The sequence below is a fragment of the Lytechinus variegatus genome, chromosome 1 (genome assembly GCF_018143015.1).
Source record: "Lytechinus variegatus isolate NC3 chromosome 1, Lvar_3.0, whole genome shotgun sequence".
Classification (NCBI taxonomy): domain Eukaryota; kingdom Metazoa; phylum Echinodermata; class Echinoidea; order Temnopleuroida; family Toxopneustidae; genus Lytechinus; species Lytechinus variegatus.
Window position 1 is genome coordinate 84426312 of NC_054740.1, and position 12832 is coordinate 84439143.

General features: G+C 35.2%; 1 protein-coding gene across 1 annotated transcript in view; it reads right to left on the reverse strand.

Annotated features, from left to right (window-relative positions):
* LOC121432078 (titin-like) overlaps nucleotides 1–12832 on the reverse strand; it is a 116679-nt gene that overhangs the window by 55607 nt on the left and 48240 nt on the right. The window contains exons 15-26 of the mRNA XM_041629929.1: nucleotides 11590–11690; nucleotides 11309–11338; nucleotides 10821–10863; nucleotides 8361–8600; nucleotides 7218–7544; nucleotides 6855–6909; nucleotides 5958–6280; nucleotides 4374–4604; nucleotides 3049–3345; nucleotides 1375–1572; nucleotides 680–883; nucleotides 32–237 (exon numbers count right to left, since the gene is read on the reverse strand). Of these exons, the coding sequence (XP_041485863.1) occupies nucleotides 32–237; nucleotides 680–883; nucleotides 1375–1572; nucleotides 3049–3345; nucleotides 4374–4604; nucleotides 5958–6280; nucleotides 6855–6909; nucleotides 7218–7544; nucleotides 8361–8600; nucleotides 10821–10863; nucleotides 11309–11338; nucleotides 11590–11690 (2255 nt within the window). The remainder of the gene's footprint in view (nucleotides 1–31; nucleotides 238–679; nucleotides 884–1374; nucleotides 1573–3048; nucleotides 3346–4373; nucleotides 4605–5957; nucleotides 6281–6854; nucleotides 6910–7217; nucleotides 7545–8360; nucleotides 8601–10820; nucleotides 10864–11308; nucleotides 11339–11589; nucleotides 11691–12832) is intronic.

Sequence of the window (12832 nt, forward strand, 5' to 3'; positions counted from 1 at the left end):
GGGGATTGAATTACTTTAGTAAACACCTCACCTCATCCAACTCCTTCTCCTCAATGTCAGTTTCTAAGGCTTCCTCTGAGGTAATTGATGGAGCTTCACTGATGCTGGCAATTTCTAAGTCCTTGCCCCGGACCTCTAGGGTAACTTCCACTGGTCCTTGGGGTTGGGCCTCCAAGGGTATGCCCTTCTCGGCCTGGACTAGAATGGCTGGCTTGTCCTTCTTCACTTCAGATGGTTCTGTCCAGGGAAATTGTAGACAGGTTTAAGGGTACAATGAATTTGGAAAGTGGGTAGATACACATATGACATTACGCTGATATAGAAAATACTGAATATCCATTCCATTTGTATTAGCTACTATTGCTCCTGTATGCACATTTGGTCAACATTAAATATTACCTTAAACCTAACAATACAACTCAGCCTTATAGAACTTGACACCTAAGTGTACATGCACTGGCCATCCAATACTTATTGGAAAAAAGCATAAGAATGTAAAAAAAACATGAATTAAATTGGAAAATATGCAACCTCTGAGAAAGGCCTATTGAAAAAGGCCTAATTAAAAAGTTCAGTAAATCAAAAATTTAGATAAGCAAGAGTGTATTGAATCCACTTGCCCACACAAAGTGATTTCTATCTGTACCTAAATCAAGTCAGCAACTTAACAAACTCTTACCTTCATCTACGATGACATCGGCACGGCATGATACGATACCAAAGGGATTGACGGCCTTGCATAGGTAGTCTGCATCGTCACCAGGTATGGCCTCTGAGATGACAAGAGATGCGTTACCTTCCGTGTCAGACATAATGGTGTGGCGAGGACTAGGCTGCAGAACCTTGCCGTCTCTGTACCAGGTGACTTCAGGGGTAGGCTTGCCTGGTGTTTAATAGCAGGTAGAGACAGACATGAATGTTAAGATCATATTATAAATGACCACTTACATTATAAGATTTAAAAAAGACTATAAGACCCATTGCTTAGGACATGGCTGGTCATTATCTCAAAATTCAGTTGAAAGTATGTTAACAATTTTTTGTTTAACTTTAAATGAACATAGGTTTGTTTTAAAGTGTTAGAATGTACAGGTAACCTAATTGTAGAAGAAATTTTAAATTGCAAAGGTTGTCATATTCATATAAGCATATACAGTATTTAACTAATGTAAAAAGCATCATATGGATATTTCAAGAGAAGGGAATAAACTAAAGAGTGAATTATGTTAAAAATTGGAATGAAACAAGCATTTTAAGGGTTCCCAAATGATTGCAACACAAACACAAAGTTTCAATTCTAAATTTGTTCAGTAAGTTTATGCATAACAATCTCAGGGAAAGGATGGCAAAGTTAATCCTTTTTAGGGAACCTACCTGCAACTTTGACTCGCAAGTGTGCTGTCTCTCCTGGTTTGACTTCAACATCCTGGACAGGCATGACAAAAGTCGGAGGAACACCTTCCTCCTCAAGTTCGTCCACACCTTCAAAGTCGATGCTGACCAGATCGCGACTTTGTGGACCTTCGACGATGGCGCTGCTATCAACAGAGACAATGGAAATCTCTTCCGCTTCTAAACATGCAGGGTTGGGGGAATAAAAGGAAGTAGGTTAAACATGAATAGGTACCAAAATAAATCATTGTATTCATTGGGTCAGAAGAAATAACTTATATATTGTTGCCAAATAATTGGGGGAATAAATATTTTTCAAAAATATTGGGAAGGCAAAAAATTACATTTAAAAGTAACAAGCTACTGCAAAGCTCTACAAACCAGATATCCTCATATGCAGATATATAAATATAACTTTATATCATGAATTAGATTTCCTTTTCCATATATCAAAAAGATTAGCATAGCTGTAGCTGTGCTACAATTGTTTTTTTTTAAACCATGATACCTTGTAAAAGAGTGTTAGAATACCCAAAGGAAGAAAGATAAATTAAACCAATTGCTGAGAAGTGCTGTTCTATCACTTTAGTTAATAGGTGTATTGTCACGTAAAACTAATTGAGCGAAAGATGACAAGAAATTAGAGGTGTAGAAGGATGATTGATTTTACTTCTGAGAAGAATCATTGACCCATGCTAACTCCTAAACTCACACTACATGATGAATTAAGCTGAATATAAAAAAAATGAAAGTGAGGAATGAAAACAGCGTTGCCTGCACAATTAACAGTAATGTCTCGTCATAAACATCTCATGATGCCCCTACATCACAAATATTTTCATAAAATAATTCCATGACTAATCCTTTCTCCAGTTTAAAGACATAGATGGGCAGGTCGGCAGAACTTTATAAGAAAAAAGATAATGAGAGCACCGCATGACAATGACCAAATGACAAGCAAGAGGAAAATGTTCATGATAAGTCTTAAACATACACGCAACTTTATGAACTTTCAAAATCAATTCATGAATTAATGAACATATCATTTCACTGCATCGTCATGTAATCATGAAAAGGCCGATCTGGAAAACATCAGTTGATTAAGAAAATTAAACAAATAATTCATATGTATTTATTAATGGGACAACAATATTCCACCTCAAAAATGAAATTACCACACAGCTATATGAGAGCTGATTGTGTTGCTCCATTTGTGAATGCTTGGGTTTTCATTTTGTTATACAAACTCCTCTACAGTGAACACATTATGCACATTTTTTCAGTCTGAACTGTATCTCTTTGCCAATTTCTTTCACATTTCGTAACCCCTTGGAATTACTTTATAACTGATGTCTTTTTACAATTTCAAATAACAATATAGCTCCCATCTTTCAATAGAAAATGTGGAATGCACAGAAAATACCAGGCAGTTTTTAAATTCAGAATTGTTTCAGAGCTACAATAAAAGTACAAACATCTTATCATATTTTACATTATTGAGAATGATTTAAAATTCAAAGTGTTAATAAACTAACTTGGAAAATGCAGTCCTGAGCAATTTGAAATTTTAGGAGCTAATTGAATATTACTTTTATTTAGGCCTATAGTGGTTCACTGTAGAGGGATTTATAGTCCTGGTGTATCCCGATCACTTACCAGACGTTAGAGTCAGCTCGGCACCACACATGGTACGTCCGACCTGATTCTCAGCCCAGCAAGTGTAGGTACCTAGGAGTTCGGGCGTGGCCTGACGGACCACGACCCAATTCTTTCCCTCTTTGTCCTGACCGATCTCGATCAGGTTGGACGGCTTGATCATCTTCTCCCCGTGGAACCAAGTGATCTCAGGCATGGGGCGCCCGGTCACCACGCACTCGAAACGCGCCAAGTCGCCCTGGGTGACTGTTGCGGTTTGGATGGGTTCAATGAACTTTGGAGGTTCTGGCTCCTCGCCTATTTGCCAACCGAATGAAAATGGAAACTATGTGTAACTATTCAGACCTTTCCGAATATAAGGGGTTTCATGCATAAGAGAGTATAGACCATGTTCTCTTGTAGTCATCGTGCTTCACACCAATCACAACATTGAAATATTAAGAGGATTATCCAGGTATTGGCTAAAATTTCATCAAAAAACTCTTTTAATTGTCTCTGCATTGCCACAATAATTTTTACCCTCCTTATGCTAATTCCGCAGAAAACAATTTATTAGACACGTCTTGATTTAATCCCCCCCAAAAAAATTCAAGTGATATATTTCCTGCTTTGTGTTTTATTTGCCTTCAAATGGCAAGATGTTGCCTATTCCTTCAATAACCATCACAATATATGTTCCTAAAAATCTGAATCTTACTGAAATGGGAACTTGTATGAATTACACAATGTTTTCAAAGTTTGTATCACTTAGGTATTCAAGTAATGCATATCTTTTGTCTTCAAAGCCCTTGGATATTCCTCTCATGTTTCTTAGTTTTTTTTAGAGATGTCATGTAAGTGAAATCAAGCCACATGCAAAATGCAAAATAAATGCTTTTAATAGGTCAGTATATATATATTGGAATATAAGCCAAGTGATAAATGTTTTTTTCAAACAGGAAGCCACTATCATACTGAGAAGCATTGATGTGTTTCCAACATATATGAAATGAATCTACCTTTATTCCACAAAATTGTTTTTTAATTATTTTTTTGAATAACTGAAAAGGGTGATATTCATGAGAATTTTATAGGGAGATACTCCTATTCAAAGAAAGCTGTGTTTACACTTTATCATTTGTGATAATTTTTTAAATATATGAATATTTTGAATCCACTTGAATTCAACTGGTGGATAATTCAAAATATTCATTTCATGAGTCATCATTTACGTCAAAGAAATATGTGTCACAAGTTTCCTTACACAATTCCTTCAGAATTCAAGTCAAAGCAACATCATTTCAAATGTGTTTATTCATATTTTTCAACAATTTTTTAAAAATCACCTGCACTGATATGGTCAACGTCTGATGAGTATTCCTCATCTTGTGGCATTGTGGGTAATATGACATCATTGTGCATGCAATTGTCGAAGGAGGGGCGGTTGCAAGCATGCATAAAGGAGGGAGTTGAGATGGTGATGGGGGATCCAGACCAGGTACGAATCTTGTGAACGTGCCAGCCCCCGCGGTTGCCGGCGGGGTTTGACATGGGTGATGACATCGACACTACAAAACCTGTGATGGGAACAGAGGGGTTGGCTACTTCTACCAAATGACAAACATACACAGACATGGAAATACATATATTTACAAACACAACTGAATACATAAATATTCTCTCTTCTTACAACACAATATTGTTGTTGCTATATTATACTCAATATATTGTGCTATGATAATCATAAATGAAATATATGAAACACAGTGAGGTGCAACACCCATATCAAAATTTTGTTCAGTAAAGCCTTTGAATATTCAAAGAAATTTATAATTAAATAATGAAAACGGAGATTAATATCAAACAGTAAAAAAATTCAGTCTCCCTACATTTTGTAGGTATATAGGAACATATTTCAAGCTTACTTCTGAATCTATTAAAAGAAAACATTGAAATTGTATTCATATTTAGTTTTTAGACAATATATAAAGATTCATTTTTCCTCTGGCAATTTATTGCCTATTCTTCAGTCGGTATATAATGTACATCAAAAGACACTTACTGAACATATTATGATGTTAAATATACAATGTATGATATTAATGAATGCACTGGATATTCATGGTGGAGTGCAGTGGTGTTAGATTAAATACAACTTACTATATATCCATTATATAGAGGATAAGCAGGAAATAAATACAGAAAATAAACATGTTAGTAATAATAACTAGAAAGCATCATTATAATGTTTTGCAAGAAGCAATCTAATACCAGTGGTTAGTCGAGCTAAAGACTGTACAGAATCTTAGTATAACAGATGCATGGAACATTTACTGACATATACATAACAACCTCAAAGTCACAACCATACAGATACATATAACTCAGTGGGGTAACACACATGTGATTCAAACACCTCCCATAATCAAACAGTCATGCACATCATCAAAATGAACATTCTCCACAAATTGAACCTTCATCACATTCCTAATTATTTGAATAAATGTCATGAGTTTGCACATGTATTATAAAATTCAAATTATATTCCATAAAATGACAAGAGTTAGATGCACATGTAAAGAAGATGGAAGTTCATTAAATCATATACCTACATGTATGTGTGTCAGAGATGGTTTTAAAAAAGTAAAAATCCTCACACATTTGTAAACCTATTGTTTAAGATGGTTCCCACATACATGTATGAACATGTGTAATGCCAACCGATGGATATGAGCAACTGAAATGCATATGTGTGAAGTATGAAGGATTAAAATCTGAATTAAAAAGAAATGGTAATCTCAGATGGTATAAGAATAATTGATGTAACCATGAAATTTGTTTGGTAATGTGGATTCCAAGCCCAATGTTAATGATGAATGATTGAATCCTAAATACTAAGATGGACCAGCACCTGGTCCTAGTCTACTCACGTGTGACCTCCAGAGACACGGATGCCACAGCCTTGCCCTCCTTGTTGGTTGCCACGATTCGGTACTTCCCTTCATCATCTGGCTCAATATCGGTCAGCTCTAGTGTTAAAATGTAAAGATGGACATCAGCGTACATGCTCATGCGACGGCGAGGTGTCTCTTCGAGGGGTTGGTCATCTTTGAACCACTGGATCTGAGGTCTTGGTGCAGCAATGAGGCGGAACTCGAATGTGACCTTCTCCTTGCCGGCACTGACTACCTGGCTCTTGGCGACTGTCATGAAAGCAGGTTTGATTCCTTCACCTTCTTCAATGGTTGATTCCCTAAATAAAAAAAGAAGACAGAAACAATCAAATTACCATTCAAAGAATTAATTCATAATTCTTTCTTTTGCTACAAGATTTCCTTTCCTTTGGCAATGTGTCCATTTTTATAATAAATGTTATACTATTAACCCTGCTGGACTGAAATTATTTTTCAGGGCCCCGTTTTACAAGGAGCTACAATTGATCCAATCAACTTCAACTATATGGAAATCCATCAATGTCATAATTTTGTTTTTCTGCAGGAAATTTGCACAATGTCATTTGTAAACAAAGAGAAGCACACTGGATTTTGTAAGAAACAATTGATGAATGAATATACACCATATCCAGAAAATACTTTGAACAAAAGTTATTTTAGATGTTGACGTTGCTGGCTTTCCATAGTTGTGGTTGATCAAAATCAATCTCAACTCTTCGGGAGTTTTATTTACTTTTCATCATTTATTGTTGCATACCTGTACATTATGGACAAATTCAAGTGAAGCAGAAATGATCTTTGCAGATTCAAAGATGAATTGTTGGACAATTATCATTGGGTTGCTGAGAATAAATAATTACGAGAATGACAAACCTTGACAGACTTTTCCTGCTTGGAGTTCCATCACTCTCTGCATCAGAAAGAGCAACTGCAAAATAATTGAAGAATGCTTTGAATTCAATTTCACTGATGTTAAACAAATAAAACAGAAATTCCAGATTTGAAATATATGGATAAATGGTATGTTGAGCATGAAGCAAATTAGAATAATATGACAATTCAAGAGCACACACTGTACACATTTTTTCTCTTAACAATTCTGGATGATATGTACACTTTATTGTATCAGTTGCATCAAGTGTGACTATTGGACAAATAGAATAACCAACAGTTACACAGAATATAACAGGATAAAAAAAGGTACCATAATCTAAACATGAGGATATTTGCACCAACCTTCAACAAGTAACTCGGCACTGGTTGATGCTGTACCACCCTGATTCTTGGCGACGCAGGTATACTTCCCAGAATCCTCTGGGTAGACCTCTTCGATCGTCAGCGTGACAATGTCACCATCAGTGGCCATCTTGAACTCCTCTGTCGCCGGGATCTGGGTACTCTGGCGGAACCAAGCGACGGTGGGCATCGGGGTGCCCTTGATGCGGCACTGGAGGGTGACCGGCTTTCCATCCTTGGCCTTGGTGGTCTGGAGAGGCTCAATAATCTCTGGGGCAATGGCTTTGCCCTTGAATGGGGTTCCTGCATTAGAAGGAGGCACAAGCTCTACGTGTACAAGAACACCGATTTCCAAGCAGAAAGCGTATAGGATAGTGCAATACAGAAATGCACCATGAACGGAGTGAGCACATGTATTTGCAAATTCCAAAGGGAAATGTGCAAAGCAAATATGAAGATTTTTACACATTTTGAAGAAGTGTAGGATGGATAAAAAGAATAGAAATAGAAAACAGTAGAGTAGCAGCAGAAAGTGCAAGATATATTGCATAGAGTGCATTTTGAAGAAAGAAGTAATAATTAATGATTTGAAAATGCATTTCAAGAAAACCGCATATCCATAGAAAATGCAATTTCACAGGGTAAACCAATGGTAAGAAGCACCACATTTCAAGTTTCAGAGTAGAATTCCATTAAAGCAACAGCATGAGAGTATAAAGACATTTTAAAAATAGATTGCAATGATAGGCCATATCAAGATAGGCAAAGAAGATATTGAAAGGAAAAGAAAAAAAAATTAACAAATCAATTTATGTATTTTTATCTAAATTCATGTATATGTAGGTTCAAATATAAATTTTCACAATCATGAAAAGGTTAATAAAAGAACAGATTGTTTTGACATACTTTTGTCATTCCATACATTAGAGGAATATGTGTGAATTGGATACAAAATGTGCTTTGCAATTCACAAAATATTTCATTGAAATGGATACAAAATAAATCAACCAACCATAGAAGCTTTAAAAACATGCTTACATCAATTATTACACTGATAAAAAAAATTGGACTGAAATTGGGTACGTTGTTACAGAGAAAATATTCTTATATCAATATACTAATTTCCAATTACACCTTCCTTACCATCAATAGACATCTCCTTCACAACCTCTTCAAGCTGCTGGCGAAGATGCTCATCATATTGCTCGGGGGTTGCTAGGTAACCCTTGGGCACCCATCCCTCTTCACCGGTTGTCTCACGTCGGGCCATCCACCATTCGCCGTGTCCATCGTCCAGGATGGTGAGCTGCTCACCTTCGCGCATGGACATGACCTCATCGGATTCAGCAAGGTAGTTTCCAATGGCAATGTATGATTGAGGTTCTATTTGGTCAGCAGAAAAATATCAATCACTTCACTGGGGTGTTGCAAGAAACTTGCGATCAATTGCAAGTCTATTTCTGGTCGCTAAATAATTCATGTGTCTTGCAGTTGATTTCAATTTAGTGATTATTGCTAAGCTGCTTCTTGAAACAAGAAGTTTAATCTGATTTGCTACAGCTAATGTTGATCTATCAGTTGTAAAATTGCAACAGAATATTTGCAATTGATTGCAAAAATTTTCTTGCAACACCCCCTAAGAGTTTTATGAAGCTCTAGAGATATCAAATTTGAGGATATCGATTTAAAGAAAAACTTGAGAGGAAGAATTTGAAATTTACCTTACAAAACCCTACAACCAAGCAAGAAAAAAAATGTTTACCCTGGATCTAGCATTTGAATAAACAACCAAACTTGCTTCAAGGTTGTACTTGATAACCTAACTAATACTTGGTTATTTTCATCTACTGAATATAAACTACATCAATTAATGAATTTATCATTAACTCATCTTAACTTGAAAACCACAAATTATCTAAGCCGTATGATCAATTGCTCTCAGAATTCAATGTAATCTCTCTAAAGGAGAGACGCTCTACCCTTTCACTTAAATTTGCTCAATCTCTTCTCAAATCTAAGACGCATCGACATCTCCTTCCTGCAGATAGAGGTAGTGACTGTGGTCGTACTCTGAGGAATGCATCTGCACTATCCCTTCCCAGGATGAGAACTGACAGATATCGGAATTCCCCCATTCCTTATTTCATTCGAACTTTAAACAGTCAGTGAATTTAATTTACTGTGTGCAATTTATCCAGTTACATTTTCATTTCTGCTAGCCCATTGAATACGAGTATGGTTAATCTAAGACTATATCTGTATGCATAAATTCTTTTCTCTCATCTGATGTGCAATACTCCTTTGTGATGTTTTCTTTCTCTCTCCTCTATCACTTTCTCTCCTCTCTTTTTCCTTGTTCCTTTGATCTCTTCCCCTTTTTTCACTTTTCTATAACTTCTCTTTTCTGATTTCATCACACTGTTATCTGCCACATTTATATAAATATTCTGAAAGCTCTATCTACACATATACTTGTCGGTTTGCTCATCCTGGGGATGATGGTGATTTTATTGTAATGTTTGCCCAAATGTATTCACAATGAAATTTTTAAAAAACAGTTATTTCTCATATGTATAAGTTTTATGATTGCATTTTAACATAGCATGTACTTTGTCGTGCAATATTCCCTAACTGCATGCGATGTACTTTTTCTTTTCCTGTCTCTCTCTCTCCCTTATTTTTCTCCTTTTTATCTCTTTCTCTGTCTTTTTGCTCTCTTGCTTCTTTCTCCTTTTCTTTTTTTTCCTTTCATCAATGCAGTAAACTCCCACTTGCCTCTTTCACTTTGGACAGCGTTGTTTTGTGAATCAGTATTGCAAATCATTAATGTTATATTTTTGTATTTCTCCATTTCATATGGTGTCTGACCAGTATTCATTATTATTGATGCTTACCTTTTTTTCTATGTATATCTAGTTTACTTATTGAAGTTATGATTAGATATGATGTCCTTTCAGATTCTGTCTATGTCTGACCTTTCTATTTCTCTCTTTCTGTCTTTCTCCCTCCTTCTCTCTCTATCTCCTTGTTGCTCTTTCCCACTCTCTCGTCTATTATGATTGCCATCATGTCATATTTTTCTCACATAATTCTTATATTTGTAATCTGCAATTCATTGTTTACTTGTGGGTCTTTCTTGTTCTCCTTTATTACTTTTTCCCTCTCCATCTTTTGCTACACCCCCTCTCTATTCTCACCTTTTCACATGCTCACTCTTGCCATTCTTGCTCCCCTTTCTTGCTCCTCACTTTTTTTTTTTATACATACACAAATTAAATCTGTCTTATTACATGCAACTTCTCATTCTATTTCTTTCTATACTATTATTGCATTTTAAACATAATGTTTTTTCTTCCTTAATGGTCACTGCATGTTATGTATTTATTTATTTCTTTGTTATGTATTTTTAAAAATGTAAACTCACATTGTTAGTCCTCAGACTTTTTGATGAGTATTTTTTAATAAAACCGAATTGAATTTGAATCTATTTTCTTTATCAAAATGACAACAGAGGACCCAGACTAGAATTCTTGGCTTGATCGTATGATAGATATTGCACACACACAAAAGCCTTCATTTGCAGTAAGGGAATGTTGTACTTACCAGTTGGCTCAATCACCATAACCGTTTCAAGGGCTTCAATTTTCTGTTATACAAAAACAAAAAAGTAATATAACTTATCCATTGACATTGAATGAGATTTTGTTGTGTACATTCATTGGCATTAAATATTGTGAGAAAATGGTTATGCCAAAGTTAGATTTATGCAATCAATTAAACTACTAAGAAAAAGCTAAATTGGGTAAAAGACAAATAACTAAGTACCATACATGGGTTTTTTTAAAGCTAAAAACTGACAAAAATATATACAATATCAAGTTGTGAATAAAAAGATACAAAGGAATGAGAAAAACAACCTCCCAATTCAACCAAGTCTGTGGTAATGCATAGCCCCACTCAACTGCGTAACTACACATTATCAACTTGATTTGAATTAAAAATAACAATAGTGTACAAAATTACATTTCCTTTATCATGTTTTTGCTTAAGTATATTTACAGTAAATCTCTAAAGTATGTGTAATCACTTACCACTTCAGCTACTGGCATCTCCTCAGTCACCTGAAAAATATAAACAATAAATGACATAACTGATATCCTTGCTGAAGGCTATGAGATGTTGATGATCGGAAATTTATAATCGGCTATAGTGAATTGGGTGCATATGAAACATCTTGTCAATGCTAAGGAATTATCTTTAATACATTAAAACTACATGGTCTGAAATTAACACAGACACTGTAAGGTAAGATATTCCGATGCTGTCAAACATCATTTCATTTCATAAAACAAAAAAACACAAAATATTTCACCTCTTCCTCGATGACTGTCTGTTGGACTTCCTTGGTCACTGTGACAACCTGTTGAGTCGTAGCAATCTCAACCTCTGTATCGACTTCTGTAGAACTTTCCTCTGTGAAAAAAAGAAATTGCAGGGGTAAGTTGTTGTTCGTCTTGCATGAAACACATCCAAAGGGAGTGGTCTGATTCAATCCAGTGACCGGGTCACTAACAGTATCATAAAATGCGACTTATGAGAAAATAGGGGTGCAATACGATTATGTGATTATAATATATAATACAAAAGAGCACTAACTTATCTAACATCAATTAAACATGAATAATATATTGTAACGCATTACAAGTTAAATCAATGCCTAACTGTTCATAATTATAGAAAGTTACCTTTCCTCTTAATGCAATATTTATAAAATATTGAACTAAGATTCATTTTACATGGTAAATTCACATCGATGGGCGTAAAGATAATGTAAACAACAATACTAAAGAAAAGTTTAATACTGAAGTAATAGACTACAACATACTGGTTATGTAATGTTCCTCATGCAATTAAAAAGTATTATTTTTTCAGTACATGAGTCGTCCAGTTTAAGAACACAGTGTAGGTCAATGATATTGGGAAATAAAATACAAAATAGAAATAAATGATAGAACACAGAATTCGGTGTCACAAAATGTCAGGATACATAGACAAACTACAATATAATGGGCAACTTGAAGTCAGGTCTTACTGATGAAAATGCAACCTAGGACAAAGTGAACAAGAACAAGAACATGCTAGGATATTTAAATAACAGCAGGTAAGCAGGTACAATTGATCCATGCAAACATTCAACATGAAATACTTCCTTCAATGAAGTTTACTACAATAAAACACTGAAAATCAATATCAATTCTTATACATTCAACTTGATCTGACACAAACAAAATGTACGTAAAAAAAACTCATGCAGATTATCTTATGAAACTTATTATGGTACAATGACCATCTGAATGTTGGCGGAAGTTCTGCAGGCACACAATCACCATGCAACTGTCCTGGATAAATTCAAAATGATCAACCACATGCACGAGAAATACATGACAGTGTCGAAAATAACAAAGTAAACCTCATATTAAGACTCACCATGGGAGCTTTGATAATGAACAATGTAAAAAAACAACAAAATGTTCTTTTGGGAGTGTGTCCTGAAAGTCCTGGACAATCCTCAAGGAAGAGTAGACATTGAAACAACACACTGATGCATGGTTCTA